Here is a 15,605-nt window from a genome sequence, read left to right on the forward strand (position 1 = left end):
ATACACCCCATACACCACATACCCATCTGACCTTCTTCAAATTCCCTCCACCTCTTTGTGCCCCCCCCCCCCCCTGCCCATCTCAGCACGATAGGTGGCAGAGCTTTCAGCTTTTCTGCCCCCAAACTCTGGAACTCACTTCCTCCCAACATTCATAACATCAATTCTCTTCCCACCTTCAAGTCCCATCTCAAAACCCACCTATTTAAAATTGCATTTTCTGTGTAGCTCTATCTCTTGTTTCTATTTACAATTGTATTTTATTTATTGCATTCAATTTGTGATTGTATTTTATTTATTATAGTACCTATGCTTGTCTGTGACTGTAAAGTGTCCTTGAGAGCTTTGGAAGGCACTTAGAATGTAATGTATTATTATAATTATGATTGTCAATGATGACGCACAAATACTATACAATAATGGGAGGGTGCAGTGGTTTCGTGTGAAGGACGCTTTAAAAAGTTATGTTTCGCTCAAACCTAAAAATGAGGAGTACTGGTTCATTGTAACACTTCACACCAGGCCACTTTAAGCAATGCCCATCGATCAGGTCAACTGTGCCAAACTATCATGGCGAGCTGGACTGAAGTAGACACTGTATATGTTAATGTTCTCATTCACATGCAAACAGCCACTGAGTTTGTTTTGCTGAGACACTGCAATTGTTGTTATTTGGCCGGCATAGTTTTATCCAGGTGACATCTCCATTGACGGAGAAAAAGGATTGTGAGAGGGCATCAAAGCCACAGACTAAACGAGAGTGATGCGGCTTGGTTTAAAGGGCAGAATCCCCCCACAAGTTTCTGGTGTCAAGCCAAAACAAACTCCTGCCTATAGTTTGCCTCTTGCCTCCGGTCTCTCTGGCCTACTTTGAGACCACAGCAGAGGGACCCGCGCCTCTCGGAAGGAGGAGCAGGGGAGTCTTTAGGCCCTCCCACTGGCTATAAACCCTTAGACAGACGGAAACACTCAGAGAGCAGGCACACGTGGAGCACAGCGGCATCGCGAAATACTGAGAGAGAGAGAGAGAGAGAGAGAGAGAGAGAGAGAGAGAGAGAGAGAGAGAGAGAGAGAGAGAGAGAGAGAGAAATAAACTGTGAGTCATTTTTGTAGTCGGGACTGAAGCAGCCAAATTGACTTCAAGGTCGCTTGAAGCAAATCAACATCACATGAGTGGAAACTAAATTGTGCCATTATAAGAAACTTTTCTTCCAGAGGATTTAAGTCATTGATTCAATGATTCTTGGGATGTGAGACAAGAAGAGGATCCTGGAAGCTGCGGCCACCTGTTGCACTGCAGCTTTAGCATCACTTGGCAGACACTCTGCTCTGACAAGGGACTAGTTCCAAATAATCTCTGTTGCTTTTCTGTGTCTACTGAATAGTTTCCCTGAACGACTCTGTCAAAAAAGGCTCCCGGGATTTACTTGTGGCATTAAAGATGACTTTCACAATGCTACGCACGGCGTCTCCTGCGGGCCGCTTCTTGTACGGCGACATCGCTCTCCTCTCTGAAGACGATGATGAGAACGGCAGCTCAGGCTCAGGCTCAGAGGAGCGCTCCAGCAATTCGGCGGCCTTTCGCCTGTCATCCTCGTCGCCCTCGGCCTTTCACATCAAGATGAGCAGGAAGAGAAAGCTGTGCATGGGTGGAGCGGGCGCAGCTGCGGTCGAGGCTGTTCTAGGGAGGCTCGGACCCCCGGGCTCATCTCCCCCAACTGAAATCCGCCAGAGGACAGCGGCCAATGCTCGCGAGAGAGATCGAACCAATTCTGTCAACACCGCATTCACGGCGCTGCGTACGCTCATCCCCACTGAGCCTGCAGACAGGTACACAAAACTTTCACCATACCCGCAAACACAATGTCACAAAGATGCTCAGGTCACTCCTCTGGGTTAAAAACATTGACCGAAATTGATTACAATGCTGATTATCACCATTTGCTTCCTCATTGTGATCATGTTGCTTTGATTCAATCACTAGGAAACTGTCAAAGATCGAGACGCTTCGCTTGGCCAGCAGCTACATCAGTCATCTGGGGAACGTTTTGGTCCTGGGAGAGGGGCTTCATGACGGACAGCCCTGCCATGCTCCATCGCCGCCGTTCTTCCATGTCAACTCCTCCCCGAATCGAGGATCTGATCAGTCAGGCCAGCCCAAGCACATCTGTACGTTCTGCCTCAGCAACCAGAGAAAAATGGTAAGCGGATAAAAAACACAACAAGCATTTTGTTTCGAAACTGCCAATGATGCCCACATGAGAGCCCTGAACACTTGAAATGCTATCAGAATAGGTTAGTTAGTTAAATGTATCTTTGTAACTGTGTAATGGTTTACGGTAATTTAGTTGTTTCAAATTGACATGACATCAGAGCGGAAGCCTATAAAGCCGATTGATGCAGAGGGATGTTAAAAACAGAAACTCTTTTAAGTCTGCTCTGAGGGGAAATGACTGTGTATAACTGTACCATTGGGGCATATTTTAGTCAGGCAGGTACATGGTGCGCTAATTTTTAACAAAAGGGATTCACGATTTCAGAATGAATCACATAAACAGAACGTGTCAAAGATGGGCCGTTTAGGGGTAAAAAAAACAGTCCAAATTCATTTATTTCATACTTTAGTTTATGGCAATCAGTTCAGGGTGTACCTCGTCCACTGCCTGAAGGCAGCTGGGTATGGCTCCAGCACTTCTGCGACCCTTGTGAGAATCAGCGGTTTGGGGAATGGGTGGAAATTAGTCATTTTAACCTGAGACAGCAGACAATTTCCCAATTGGAAAGTGCATCGATGTCGGTCTTAAAATATGAACGTTTTAGTCATGGCTAACTTGACATAATGAAGAATGTGATGGGCAAGGGAATGAGTTAGACAAAAGAGATGAGATATTGTGGACTGTCTTAACACTTAAAAGTCAAATTTAAGAACACAAAATGAATAACTGACAGCATTGATAGAAACGGCACATAGTTTATTTTAAAAGTACATTTAATTCCTTTATCATGTGCAATACACGGCAAGATGGAGAACACTATCAGTAGCACTTTTGGGCCTGGTAAAAAAAGACCATAAAATATAAAATGTGAATTAGATACAACTCACATTAGCAGCCAAGGCGATAAAGGGATGATATCCTCTCAACTTTGCCTCAATAATACGGACATTGCCCATTTAGCAGGATTTATGTGTAAGGAGCTGACATCTGGCAGACTCCCCCCTTGGCCAAGCAATGTGTGAAAGCCAATACTCTCCTCACTGTCTAAACCCAGAGACCCTTTTGTTGAGGGATCACCTGAATCTCAGCAGTGTATTTTCGTCCACCTTCGCACCCTGAATTAAATAAAGGCAAAGATATGACCAGTTTAAATATATATATATATATATAAACTGGTCATATCTGGTCATATCTTTGCCTTTATTTAATTCAGGGTGCGAAGGTGGACAAAAATACACTGCTGAGATCTGTTTTGATTCCCTATGAAGGGCTGTTAAATGAGCTGGAGTGTGACAAAATATCTTTTCACTGTCATTGGACAGTTGTGCAGTGTGATTAACTGCTCCAAGTGAAAAAAAAAGTTCTTTAAAATTGAAAATTGAAATTGAAATTGTTGTTTCAGTAAATGTTTATACAGTAAAGTCTCGTTATATCGATATCGGATATATCGATAGTCCCGGTTATATCGATACTGCTCGCAAGTGAAAAAACAAAACCGTTCGGATAAATAGTGAAAATTGAATCGAAACTCCCTTGAATATCAATAAATGTTTATATTTTACTCAAAGAAAACAGATCCACAGTTCCTTGTTGATGAGAGCATTAAAATGCGAACAATAACAATAAGAAATCCAAGGAAATTTAATCACGATTGATTGTAAGTTAAAGGGCAACCGACGTCACTTTTTTGTTTTTTAACTGACACCAGAAAAATATAGCATCTAAAATACCCAAAACACGCTGTATGATATTTTTAGTCAAATGCAAATCACCAATAAAAATGACTTAAAGTGTCCAAAATCTGCAAAAAATTGAGCTGTGAATTGGACATTTTCAGAAAGTCCCAGCCCCAGGTCGTGACGTCACGCCAAGACGTCTTGCATTGCTAGTGAATCAAAACAATGGCTTCAGATTCAGAGAATATGCTTTCTTGTTCCACATCCAGTGATGAATATGATTCAAATAGTTCTGAAGAGGAAAGCATACATGTTTGCAATCGATTAAAGAATTTATTTGTGCCATTTTGAGGCAACATTGGGGGAAAATCTCTCACCCAAAAAAAGAGGCACAAAATGGCGACCTCCTGTGGCCACCTCCATTTCCACAGGCTGATAAATTCCTTATATGGCGCTTGGACACCCTCTTCTGGCCTTCTGGCGGCTTTTGGGTGCAACACGAGGTCTCCAGACCAAACAAGTACAGCAAAATACATTGACGTGATGGAAGGACCGCGACAATGCATCTTTTTTTATGGTAAAGGGCGGTCCTTTAGTGACGTCACGTACGGACTCGTCACCAACTCAAACACAAGACTTCCTGACAATTCAGCGCGAGTCTTAAAACGTAAAATGTAGCTATATGCGGTGGAATCTTTGTAAAATACGCTCAGTAGAATTATGGACACAACTTGTCCGGAGACGTCGGTTGTCCTTTAACTATGAATTTCTAAATTTGATCGCAATTAAGACAATTGCAAGGGCCTTTCCCTCCCCAAAACACTGAAAACTGAAAAGATATATGGATTTTGTTTTCAAATAATTGAGCTGTCATGTGTTAAAGTGCCACTTTTGTGTAAATAAGCATCTCAAACCAAATGTAATTCTATTTTTAACTAAGACTGGTGTCACGTAAAACATAATCATTGCTTTGTCGACAAATTTCCACTGTCTCCTTCACGCCTTACTTTGATTAGCATCTGCCTGCCACTCACCTATGTCTTCATTTCACCTCTTTCCTCAATATCGTTCCCCAAGCTTCTCTCATTCGCTCACCCCAGCGTCAGCATATCGATCAGCCGGGTGGAGGTCAGCGCTGTCAGTGGGAGCTGTGTAATACTATCTGCTGCTGTCAACTCACTGTTGCTGATGCATGATAGATCTGGAAATGCATGCTGGGTAGAAAAGCGTTTTGATACTTCTGTGTCTCCAGAGCGTCAACCTCAACCACATTTTTCTGTTTCCTGTTAGCCTTATGTGTGCTGGTTGTGAGTTTTATGCGATCATGCAGGGCAGTGTAAAGGTGTCAGCTATTTTTTCACTCAAGTATAGAATCTTAAAAAATCTGACACAGTTAAGGGGTTATTTTGACTGTTTTTGCATAGTTGCGTTCACCAGCACTGCATGAATATCTGGTTAATTACTTCCAAGAGACATACAGTATATGAACAGAGTATATCATTGTCATTGATTGGTATGGTGGTTCATGAGGATAACAAAAAACTGAATCACAAAGTGTTGATAAACTATGTAATTAAGTTTTGCATGGGCCACATAACCCATTTAACTTTGGTACAGAATGAAGAATGTACGTATATCTTTTAACCTTTTGCTGTTAAAATACATGAATAAATAAATACATAAGATCACTTCGGTATAGCGCTTTGCATTACAGAGATTGAATGGAACCGTATTCGCTTGCATCTTAACATTTTCAAACTGATCGGAAAGATTGAAGACCTTTTGGACGTTTGGAGGCCATGTCAAAAAATTGTCTCACGTTTCAAAGTCAAGGCCGGTGGGACAAATCTGCCCCATCGTTTTATGTGAGTAGGTAATACTGTCTCAGGTGCGTCCTTAGTGCACTCGCTGTCTGTTTGTGTGGTTGATGAGCTTCACCACAGCAGCCACTCTTCTTTTATCGGACCAAATCAATTATTTACATGTTCTAATTTCCAATGTCTTCTTTGTCAACTTGTTACATCATTAGAAGTATTGTACTCATTTTAAATGTTAATTGCAATATTGTGTTGTTTTTCCTCTGTCTTTTAGTGTTTTTGTGATACTTGATCAAAGGCCACAACAGAAAATGTCTGAGAAATGCCATTCAAGAGAAATGTGCTTTTAAAATCACTGAAGTGGAAATGTATAAAGTCAATGTCCCAATTCTCAGTAAAATATGGTGACAATGAACATAGAGTATACAATATCCTTTTCCAATAATAATTGCTTCAAGCTAGCTTATCGTTGTTAAACCTCTATCTGTTCCTGAATTGTTCCAATTTTGTAATCACCTGTCAAAGTCGCCATGTGGTAACTGGTGCGAGTGTTGAGCAGACAGAATAGCCGAAAAGAGATTTACCTATTTTTGAGGATTTATGCATCATATTCATCATTTGGTGAATTGGGATGACGACTGTTAATGACACTGAACATATGCATTTGGTGACAACACCTTTGAAGTTTAGTAGGCAACATGCTTGTCTGGCACAGAACGACACCCACACGCTCTCCAAGTCTGGAAGTCATTGGGGCAGAGCAGAGCAACAAATGAGCTAATTGTGCTGAAAATGATTTATCCTGCACCGAGGCCAGTACAGCCCTTGTTTAATTCAGCTGCTGCTATTAGAAACACATTGGCTTTCAGCTTTGATGGTGATGTTAAAGGCTGGAAAGTGCTCTGCATATATATATATATATATATATATATATATATATATATATATATATATATATATATATATATATATATATATATATATATATATATATATATATAGATAGATATATAGATATAGATAGATAGATAGATAGATAGATAGATAGATAGATAGATAGATAGATAGATAGATAGATAGATAGATAGATAGATAGATAGATAGATAGATAGATAGATAGATAGATAGATAGATAGATGCCTGTGTATGTATATCTTATGGCATACATACACAGGCAAGCCGATGCACCTCACCATGCACACACACTACTGAGCACAACTTGCAACATGCAATAGACTTGATCAAAACCATGTCATTCCAAGTCCCTTCGTTTTTCCTCCAGAGACAGACAGCAGCTCATTCCTGCTTTGGAGGCATCCAAAAACCCCTATATGATTAGTCAGTTAAGGAGGCCTGGATCACGACAGCCCTTTCAACACGTCCTAACTAATGGCGTGCAGGAAGTTGTGGAAACAGACATGGAGAGGGAGAGAAAACAAGGGAGAGAAATAGCCATAGACTCAGTGGGATAATCAGCCTGCCATTTGTCCTACAGTTTGGACAGTTATTATTTATTAGACACACATGCCTACACGCACGCACACACACACACACACACACACACACACACACACACACACACGCACACACGCATGCACACGCACACGCACTAAAACACACACACACACACACACGCACACACACACACACACACACACACACGCACACGCACACACACACTAAAACACACACACACACACGCACACACACACACACACACACACGCACGCGCGCACACACACACACACACACACACACACACACACACACACACACACACACACACACACACACACACACACACACACACACACACGCTTTGCTTCTTTATGGTGGCCAAATGGAGCATGCACCTACAAGAGACTAACTGCATGGATAGCACTTTTAGGAGCACACTAATAGCTGTGGTTTTTACAGTCATTTTGTTATTAGTCTGTTTTGGGTGGAAAAAAAAGCATGACATCACTTGTGTGCATGAAAGTAGACATTTCAAGGTCATAGATGAAAACTAAATTACCCTCATTTGCTGATACTGCTGCCGTTGCCACTTTGCCTCTAATTTTAACTGATGCTAATGAGGTGCATCGAAGGTGGCTAATATAGGAGGGGCAATTTTCACATATATATTTGCCCGCAACTGGCATATGTATGTGTTTGCCTTGATCAGCGCGTGTGACTGGATGGCGTAATGCGCGGACCTGTCTGTATGTTCTCAGCACAGATGGAAGCGGTTAAAGTCCAATTTCACAGCAACAGATGAAGCTGGATCATATAACTAACCAAGTCTATTTGTAAAACTATCATTTTGTTGCCATTCAGACTCAATGGACAACATTTGTTCACGTCACCTACAAACAAAACATGCAGCTTTAATAAATAAATAAATTAATTAATTAATAAATTAATAAATAAATAAATAAAATATATTTCTATCGAGCTGCCAACCTAGCTCCAAAAGGTAGTTGCAAAAAAACCACCAGAGCTCGGGGTGCCAAGCGTCACAAGAGCACCAAGAACGTTTTTATTATGCATATTGGAGACATAACACTTAGTCAACCTCTGAAATTATTAGAATGGTTGCTGCAATATTTTTATTTTAGGCAGGGTAAAAAGACATTTATGAACACACACGCACACACGCACACACGCACACACACACACACACACACACACAGATACAATACACGTCGGCGCATATTTGTAAACATCAATGAATGATAAATCTCCGTGACAGACACCCAGTGTCCATCTTAATTTGTAAACAATTCTAACATTATATTAAACTGCGGGGTTGTACATGCGGTGGATTAAACACCCAAACGCAAAGCCAGTGTTTTTCCAAACCCTTGAAGATGCTTATTTGCAAACCACAGTGAGTGTTAAATGCATGCATTAATGTATCAAAACCACATAATGACAGACTAAGGCTTAGTTAGCATGTTACGTCACTTACGACGTCTCCTTGACTGCACTGTTTAAATGTGAGCCTTTAATCTAATCTGTCAAAAGGATGAACCTTCATGAAGGCAATTACAGTGTACTCAGAGTGCTAATTTCTATCCACTCACTCTCCTAATTGAAGGAATATGAGCAGTTTTTATTTCATGCTTGAATACCATTCTCCATATAGAATTTACAGAGTGGGGCCCAATGATATATATTTTATTATTATTATTATATTTTATTATTATCATTATAAATATTTTCCAACTCATTATTCCTGTCGTCCTGCTGCCAGCAGTTAAATTAGATGTTTGCATTTGACAGAAGGATTAACTCAGGGAAACACACCGACCTCATGGAAAATACACAAAAAAGGAGGACCCAGGTTAAATTTCACAGAAAAAACAATGTTAGAGCGCAATTAGGCCTTTGATAAGTCGATGTTTACTGTCTTCACACGAAGGTTCTTTCACCTTGACAAAACAATAATACTGGCTCAGCGTGTTAATGTGGTCCTATATAAAGTAAACGTCATCAGGTAATCATATTAGTCTTGGACAAATGACTCCAATGGGAAGCTTGTGCCTGTGTGTTTGGGGTGAGAGAGACAAAGCGAGAGAGAGAGAGAGAAAGAGACAGATAGAGAGAGAGAGACAGAGAGACAGAGAGAGAGAGAGAGAGAGAGAGAGAGAGAGAGAGAGAGAGAGAGAGAGAGAGAGAGAGAGAGAGAGAGAGAGAGATGGATGTCATGTGACTGTGCCGGAATTAGTCTTCAAGAGATTGTTTTGACAAAGTGGTCAGCCTTAAAGTCGCCGTCCACCCTCGTCCCCCTTCCCTGTTTTGACCGAAGCTGTCACACCCCATCTAGTGGCACTGTTGCTTAGTCCCCAGAAAGGGCAAAAGTGAAAGTGACGGCAGTTAGAAGTCAATTCAAAATTGTCCACATTATAGGACTGTATGAGCCGCATCCCCACCTCCACCTCAGTCGGTTTTCTGACGTGAATTGGGATAGCCACATTTTTGAGTGGGTGTTAAACGGATCTACACACCACCGTATGACGCAGAAATCAGGGAAGACAATTTATAACGGCGATTGAATATTTGTATTTACCGTATGAGATGCATCATAAACACGGTAGATTATTAATTCATCTCATGCACCATGGGCATATATTTCATTGTTTAAACACAACCTCTGTCTTTGAATGGCAGTTCTCCATGTATGACACCATCTTTGCTTTTGATCAATGTACAAACAGCCAAGGAGCAGGTCCTGTGGTGATGATTATGACTGTTCCACAGAGCGAACTAAATACCTTTTCTTGCGATGATTTGTACACGAAGACAAAGCAGCTTTCGGGTAATGCAAGTCTCATAATGCCTGAATGGAGGATTGTTCCTTTCAACTCACCTTTGTGAGTGGGAGGAAACATTCCTTCCCTAATCCAATAATCTCACCCCCTCATTCTGGGCCTGATATCTATCATTTAGCCGCCGTTGGTGATGTGGGTCGAGATGAGTTTTGTTTTTTCTTCTCCAAAAACCTCACCTTATGCACAGTCTGGAAGGAAATGTGGAACAGGTGTTGGGGCTGATAAGTGGGCAGCGGGGAGGCTCAGCCCACACGGATAGTCAAGACTATCCGTGAGGGAGTCAGGAGAGGATGGGCAGAGGGGGTGGCTGTCGAAAAGTAAGAATTATTTTTCATCTGTAACTTCACCCAAAGAGGGGATCGTTATAACCCTGTGACAGAAGGAAAGTGGTTCTGCCAAATCCAATTATCTTGTTCAAAATTCATTTTAAAATCAACATGCAGTACATGAAAAAAGTATCTGGACCCAGACAGTTTTATTTGGTGCAGCCACTTGACAAAGTACAATTGAGTTTTAAAACAACCGTGAACAACTTCTTCAGTGCGTTTAAAGCATAATTGAATGAGCCTTCTCTAATTATTATTCATTTTGTTTATGAAAGACTGCATAGCTTCTGTCAGCCGTGAGTTAATCTATGAAACATCAGCCCTGAAAAACGATAAACGGAGCAGGGATGATGTGTTGCATATCACTCAGTAGTCCGTTTGCTGAAATCCCTTGAGCGTTACTTGAAAGTTTCATAGTAGCCGAGAAGTGAGGGGGAGGGAAAAAGTGATGTTATTTTCCTGGCCAGATAGAGAAGCAGTCCAGCAGCCAGCCAGGAAATCAAGAGAGCGCCGCTCTGATACCACAGATAAATACTATCCCGTCAAATGCCAGCTCATGATGTCAGGCGGAAATCACATTCAATTATATATCTGCAGTCTCCGCTACCCATTTTAAGAGTTAACTCTTACTTATAGTCAGTGTGAAGGACATTTCCAAATGTATCACATAAACTTGACAGCACTTTCACAAATGAGTTTGTAGGATTTGGTGCATAGCTGCAACATTTGCATACCGAAAAAACATACATCTCACACAGGTTGGAAACAATTGGAGACGACTTAAAAGTTACAATTTAGACAATTATACTAAATGAATGATTCCACCACCCCCCTCCCACCCCAAAAACAAAATAGTGGTGAAAACTGTGTTTGTTGATTTATACTGTGTTTTTATACTTTGCATAATGTGTAGTTATTTTTATTAAACATTTTTGTGAAATTGTCGAGTTCAGTTTTCTGTCATTTTTAATTTTTTGCAATATTTTGTTTTTTTTTCTTTTCAACCCCCCACCCCTTTCAATTTTTCTGCTGAAGATTGACAAATTCCCCACTGTGGGACTATTAAAGGCTTTTTGATTCTGATATTAAAAGTTGCTCTTCTGGGCTCGCACAGAGTTTCCGCCAATATATGGTGATGATGAAAAAACAAAAACAACAAATAAAATAGCTTTTGTATTTTACGATATCTGTTCATGACATAGCACATCACTCTGTCCACCAAATGTGTGAGGAAAAAAAAAGAAAATGGGCCCAATAGTATATATATATATATATATATATATATATATATATAGAGAGAGAGAGAGAGAGAGAGAGAGAGAGAGAGAGAGAGAGAGAGAGAGAGAGAGAGAGAGAGAGAGAGAGAGAGAGAGAGAGAGAGAGAGAGAGAGATAAATACGGTTACCGACATGACCGACAGTGATTCTTAAATGGACACAAGCAAATGTTGTAAGCGTAGAAATCTGATCAACACATTTCCCTCTGCCCATTACTTCAGCAATTGTTTCTAAGTCAAATGTAACTTTTGCTAAATTAAGTTAAATTAACAGTGACTATATATGTATACTAAATATTGGTTTAGTATATTGGTTTGGTTTTCGCATATTCTTATTACATTATGATATGCCATCTTTGAAAGATCTACATTAAAAAAAATATGTACGTTTTTTATAAAATATCTACATTTTTATCCATGCATCCATCCATTTTCCGTACCGCTTATTCCTCATTAGGGTCGTGGGGGGTGCTGGAGCCAATCCCAGCTGTCTTCGGGCACGAGGCGGGGGACACCCTCCATTTTTATAAAATATCAAAATTGTTACAGCGCTATATAAATCAATATGTATTGTATTGTATTGTATTAATAGTTTTTTCTTCTTCACATTTATAATGTTCCTTGTCCTTTGTATATTTGAATATGTTCATCCTATCTACTGAGTTAAATTGTGGATGATTCTATTGTCGACATCGAATAGGAAACAAAACACTTTAAAAATGTTAAAAACCTTAACATTCAAATGAAACATATTTCCAAAAATGTCTGGAGTGAAGAATGTATGGCATCCCAGCTGTCTTCGGGCACGAGGCGGGGGACACCCTACATTTTTATAAAATATCAAAATTGTTAAAGCGCTATATAAATCAATATGTATTGTATTGTATTGTATTGTATTGTATTGTATTGTATTGTATTAATAGTTCGGAGTAATTTTTTCTTCTTCACATTTATAATGACAGCATTTAGGTGCAAAATGATCTGAAAGCTGTTTTCTCTTGCAGAACAAAGACAGAGATAGGAAGTCAGCCATCCGGAGTTAACAACCTTACAACCTAACAACAAGGAGAAAAGGACAACGCTCTCCGTGATTGACTGTTTTTGAAATACAGTAACTTGAGGACTCATCACACGCAATACTTTTCTGAGCATTTACTTCAAGTACCCCAGCATTTCTCAGCAGACGCTCGACGCAAATTTGACCAAACTTGCCTGTATCACTTTGCCGTCATTGCCTTGAAGGAACTTTTGGAGTGTCACATTTGAAGACTCTTTGAAAAAAAGCCGTGAAGTCCCTTTCACTATGTGACTTGATGACTGTAGTCGCTGAGTTTGGCACATGATTCCAAAAAAAAAAAAGAATCTTTGTAAGACAAATTTGTATTCATCAAAAGCTGTGTAAACTGGAATATAATTGTATATTTATGTAACATAACATTCTATATGAAACCATGTTATTTAACAATTTAACAGACATATCAAGTTCTTGAAAACTTTTCAAATTCAAAAGAGTATATATATATATATATAACATTTATATATATATATATATATATATATATATATATATATATATATATATATATATATATATATTGTGTCATGATGGGAAATTACTAGATGGTCAATAAATTGTTTTGTAGCCATGAGTACATTGAATTGATACTGTGGTTTGTCACAATTCCAGTTCCACTCGCCACTTGCCCCTTGCTGAAGAGACAAATTGACAGATTGACTTGATACTGAAAACCAGCATTTATTTTTCATTAAAATAAAATAAAATAAATTGTCTGTACTTTTTTGCAGCTGCAATTGTTTCCCCCTAAATTTGACTTTTATTTTCCGCTTTCTCTCCTTGTACTTTTAGCTCAAATGACACCCCACCTCGTCTGAACCCATCTCACTCATCTTTCCTCCCATGTTCCCTTTTCTGCTGTTTGGGGGCAGGAAGATCAGAGCTGAGGGAGACGGAAGGATCCGGCATGAGATGGAGAAGTCAAGAGGAATGTGAAAAGGAGAGAGGGGGCGGTGTGTGGGTTTGGAGGAGCAGGGATGGATGAGGTGGAATTGAATCTGCAGGTATAGCTTCTTGGACATCTGCCTGTGTCCCTTTTTTGTCCTCTTTTTTACCTCTCCACATGGTCTTTCTTTTTCCGCCTCTTCTTTGGCTCTTCCTTCCTTTTCCCTGGAGAGCCACTGGCCTGGTGGTGATGACTTTCCAGGATATGTCGGCTCACGATACTTGTTGCCTTGTTTTCTATCATTCTAGCCATCTATCTATCCTGGACGCTATTTTCACAGTTTCATCGAAAGGCCGTTGTGTCCTGATTGTTATTGCGGGCACCACACTTGCTCTCCTCATTTCGGAATGTGGCTGAAGATTCGTTGTCAAGTTGCTTCCTTAGTTGCTGAGGTATGTCCTTTTACAATGCAAATTTCCGCTCCAACAACTTGGTGGCAGAAAGTTGCCCAAACGGGTGGTTCTCAACTGATAGATCCGAACCCAGACGTGGATCGTGGGCCTGTTTGCGGTTGGTCATGGACAGTCTGTAAAAGTTGGATGTGCTTGTATTTTGATTATTTTTTTCCTTCTGGTGCAGCAGTTTCCGTGCAGGATATTTTAAGAAAGAAGCAATAAAGGTTATTTCAACTAGTTTATTCTGCAAACAAATGCAGTGTGACTCTAAGCCTCTGTCTCTCAGATGTCAAGGCTACCAATGGCAGCTCAGCAAACTTATTTTCAATGACGTTTAAAAATATTCCTGCATGTGATTTAAGAGGCTCAATTTATGTCAAATGAAGACTTTGATCTTCATTTCTTTTACCATTTTTCTCAGTTGTTTGGTGCATTAGTCAGGTTAGAATTGAATTCTTCAAACCATTTGTTAATTTTCATATCATTGTTTCAATTGTGAAAATTAAAAACACTGCCAATCATTGAACACATTACGAGTGCTTACGGTGTGCAATTCTTCGCTGTTTTGGACACTATTAATTGTATAGGTAATGCCGATTGCAAATTGTCTCTGTTGAATTGACTCATGCCCAACATTTTGCCATTCGTTCATCATGTTAATCTTTATTTTCAAAATTGTTGAAGATGTCATAACATGTCAAGCATGTTATTTCACTCGTCTTTTTTTTTGAAAGTCAAATATGTGAAGCATTTGATCAACCAGTTTTCTGCCGGGTCTCTTGCAATGAATTATTCCAGAACCACAAATTCAACCGAGAATGCTGAAATTGTCACCAAAGCTGAAATGGCAGTTTTAATCAGAATATCCTTTGAGGCTACACTGTTATATTGAAAACAGTTTTTAAATAATTTGTCTTATCGGCATACATTAAAAGAAAGGGACTTGTTTACGGTCTGACTCAAACTTTTGAGCAATGCACAGTTTAACTACGCGCCTGAGTGGAGTTTTCTTCCTGGCTACACTTTGCACCATGGAGAAGACGCTATAAGGGGGCATTTAAACCTGTAGGTGATGAAATTAGACTTGTCTTGAAATTAGACTCGTCTTGTATTTGCATGAAAATCAGAGCAGTCGATGTGCAAACAGGAGTACACCATACTTGTTTTGCAAAGGGGAAACAATCAACAATACAAATAAAAAAATGAATAAATAAATAAATAAATAAATAAATAAATAAATAAATACATGAGTAAATGAGTAAATGAATACATACATCCACACGCTTCCGGGTCGAGCGTACGCTGGCGCGCTTTGGCTGCCGCTGCTTGCGCGCGAAATGTTTTTTTAGCTTCTTTTAGCCTCTTTTTTTAACCACTTTGTTACTTTTTCCCGAACCTCTGGAAATACCAGACAGTCACCACACGAACGTTGGCTATCGATTCATTTCTTGATTCCGGTCGCTTATCTGGATCACAAACGAAGCCGCGTTATCATCCCCAGCCACCTGCTCCCGCTGTTGAGGGCTAACCTGGCCGATGCCTTTTTCTGGGTGTTGCTGGTG

The 15,605-nt window shown here is 40.0% G+C and overlaps 1 protein-coding gene across 1 annotated transcript; it reads left to right on the forward strand.

The window, feature by feature from the left end:
• The first annotated feature begins 1,020 nt into the window (after window positions 1-1,020).
• On the forward strand, window positions 1,021-13,131 carry LOC148896257 (basic helix-loop-helix transcription factor scleraxis-like). Its single transcript, XM_088998783.1, has 3 exons — window positions 1,021-1,830; window positions 1,985-2,201; window positions 12,632-13,131. Exons 1-3 carry the CDS (start codon window positions 1,442-1,444, stop codon window positions 12,668-12,670), a joined length of 645 nt encoding a protein of 214 aa, XP_088854909.1. The 5' UTR covers window positions 1,021-1,441; the 3' UTR covers window positions 12,671-13,131.
• Window positions 13,132-15,605: the final 2,474 nt, after the last annotated feature.

This window comes from Hippocampus bargibanti, linkage group LG06 (genome assembly GCF_051943395.1).
Source record: "Hippocampus bargibanti isolate YZ-2025 linkage group LG06, ASM5194339v1, whole genome shotgun sequence".
In the NCBI taxonomy this organism is placed as follows: domain Eukaryota; kingdom Metazoa; phylum Chordata; class Actinopteri; order Syngnathiformes; family Syngnathidae; genus Hippocampus; species Hippocampus bargibanti.

What these genes read in the sequence shown, in the direction of transcription:
- LOC148896257 (XM_088998783.1), top strand. Translation starts at nt 1,442, where the DNA reads ATGACTTTCACAATGCTACGCACGGCGTCTCCTGCGGGCCGCTTCTTG. An exon ending in CCCACTGAGCCTGCAGACAG is followed by an intron (nt 1,831 to 1,984) that starts GTACACAAAACT and finishes TTCAATCACTAG; the next exon opens with GAAACTGTCAAAGATCGAGA. An exon ending in TCAGCAACCAGAGAAAAATG is followed by an intron (nt 2,202 to 12,631) that starts GTAAGCGGATAA and finishes TTTCTCTTGCAG; the next exon opens with AACAAAGACAGAGATAGGAA.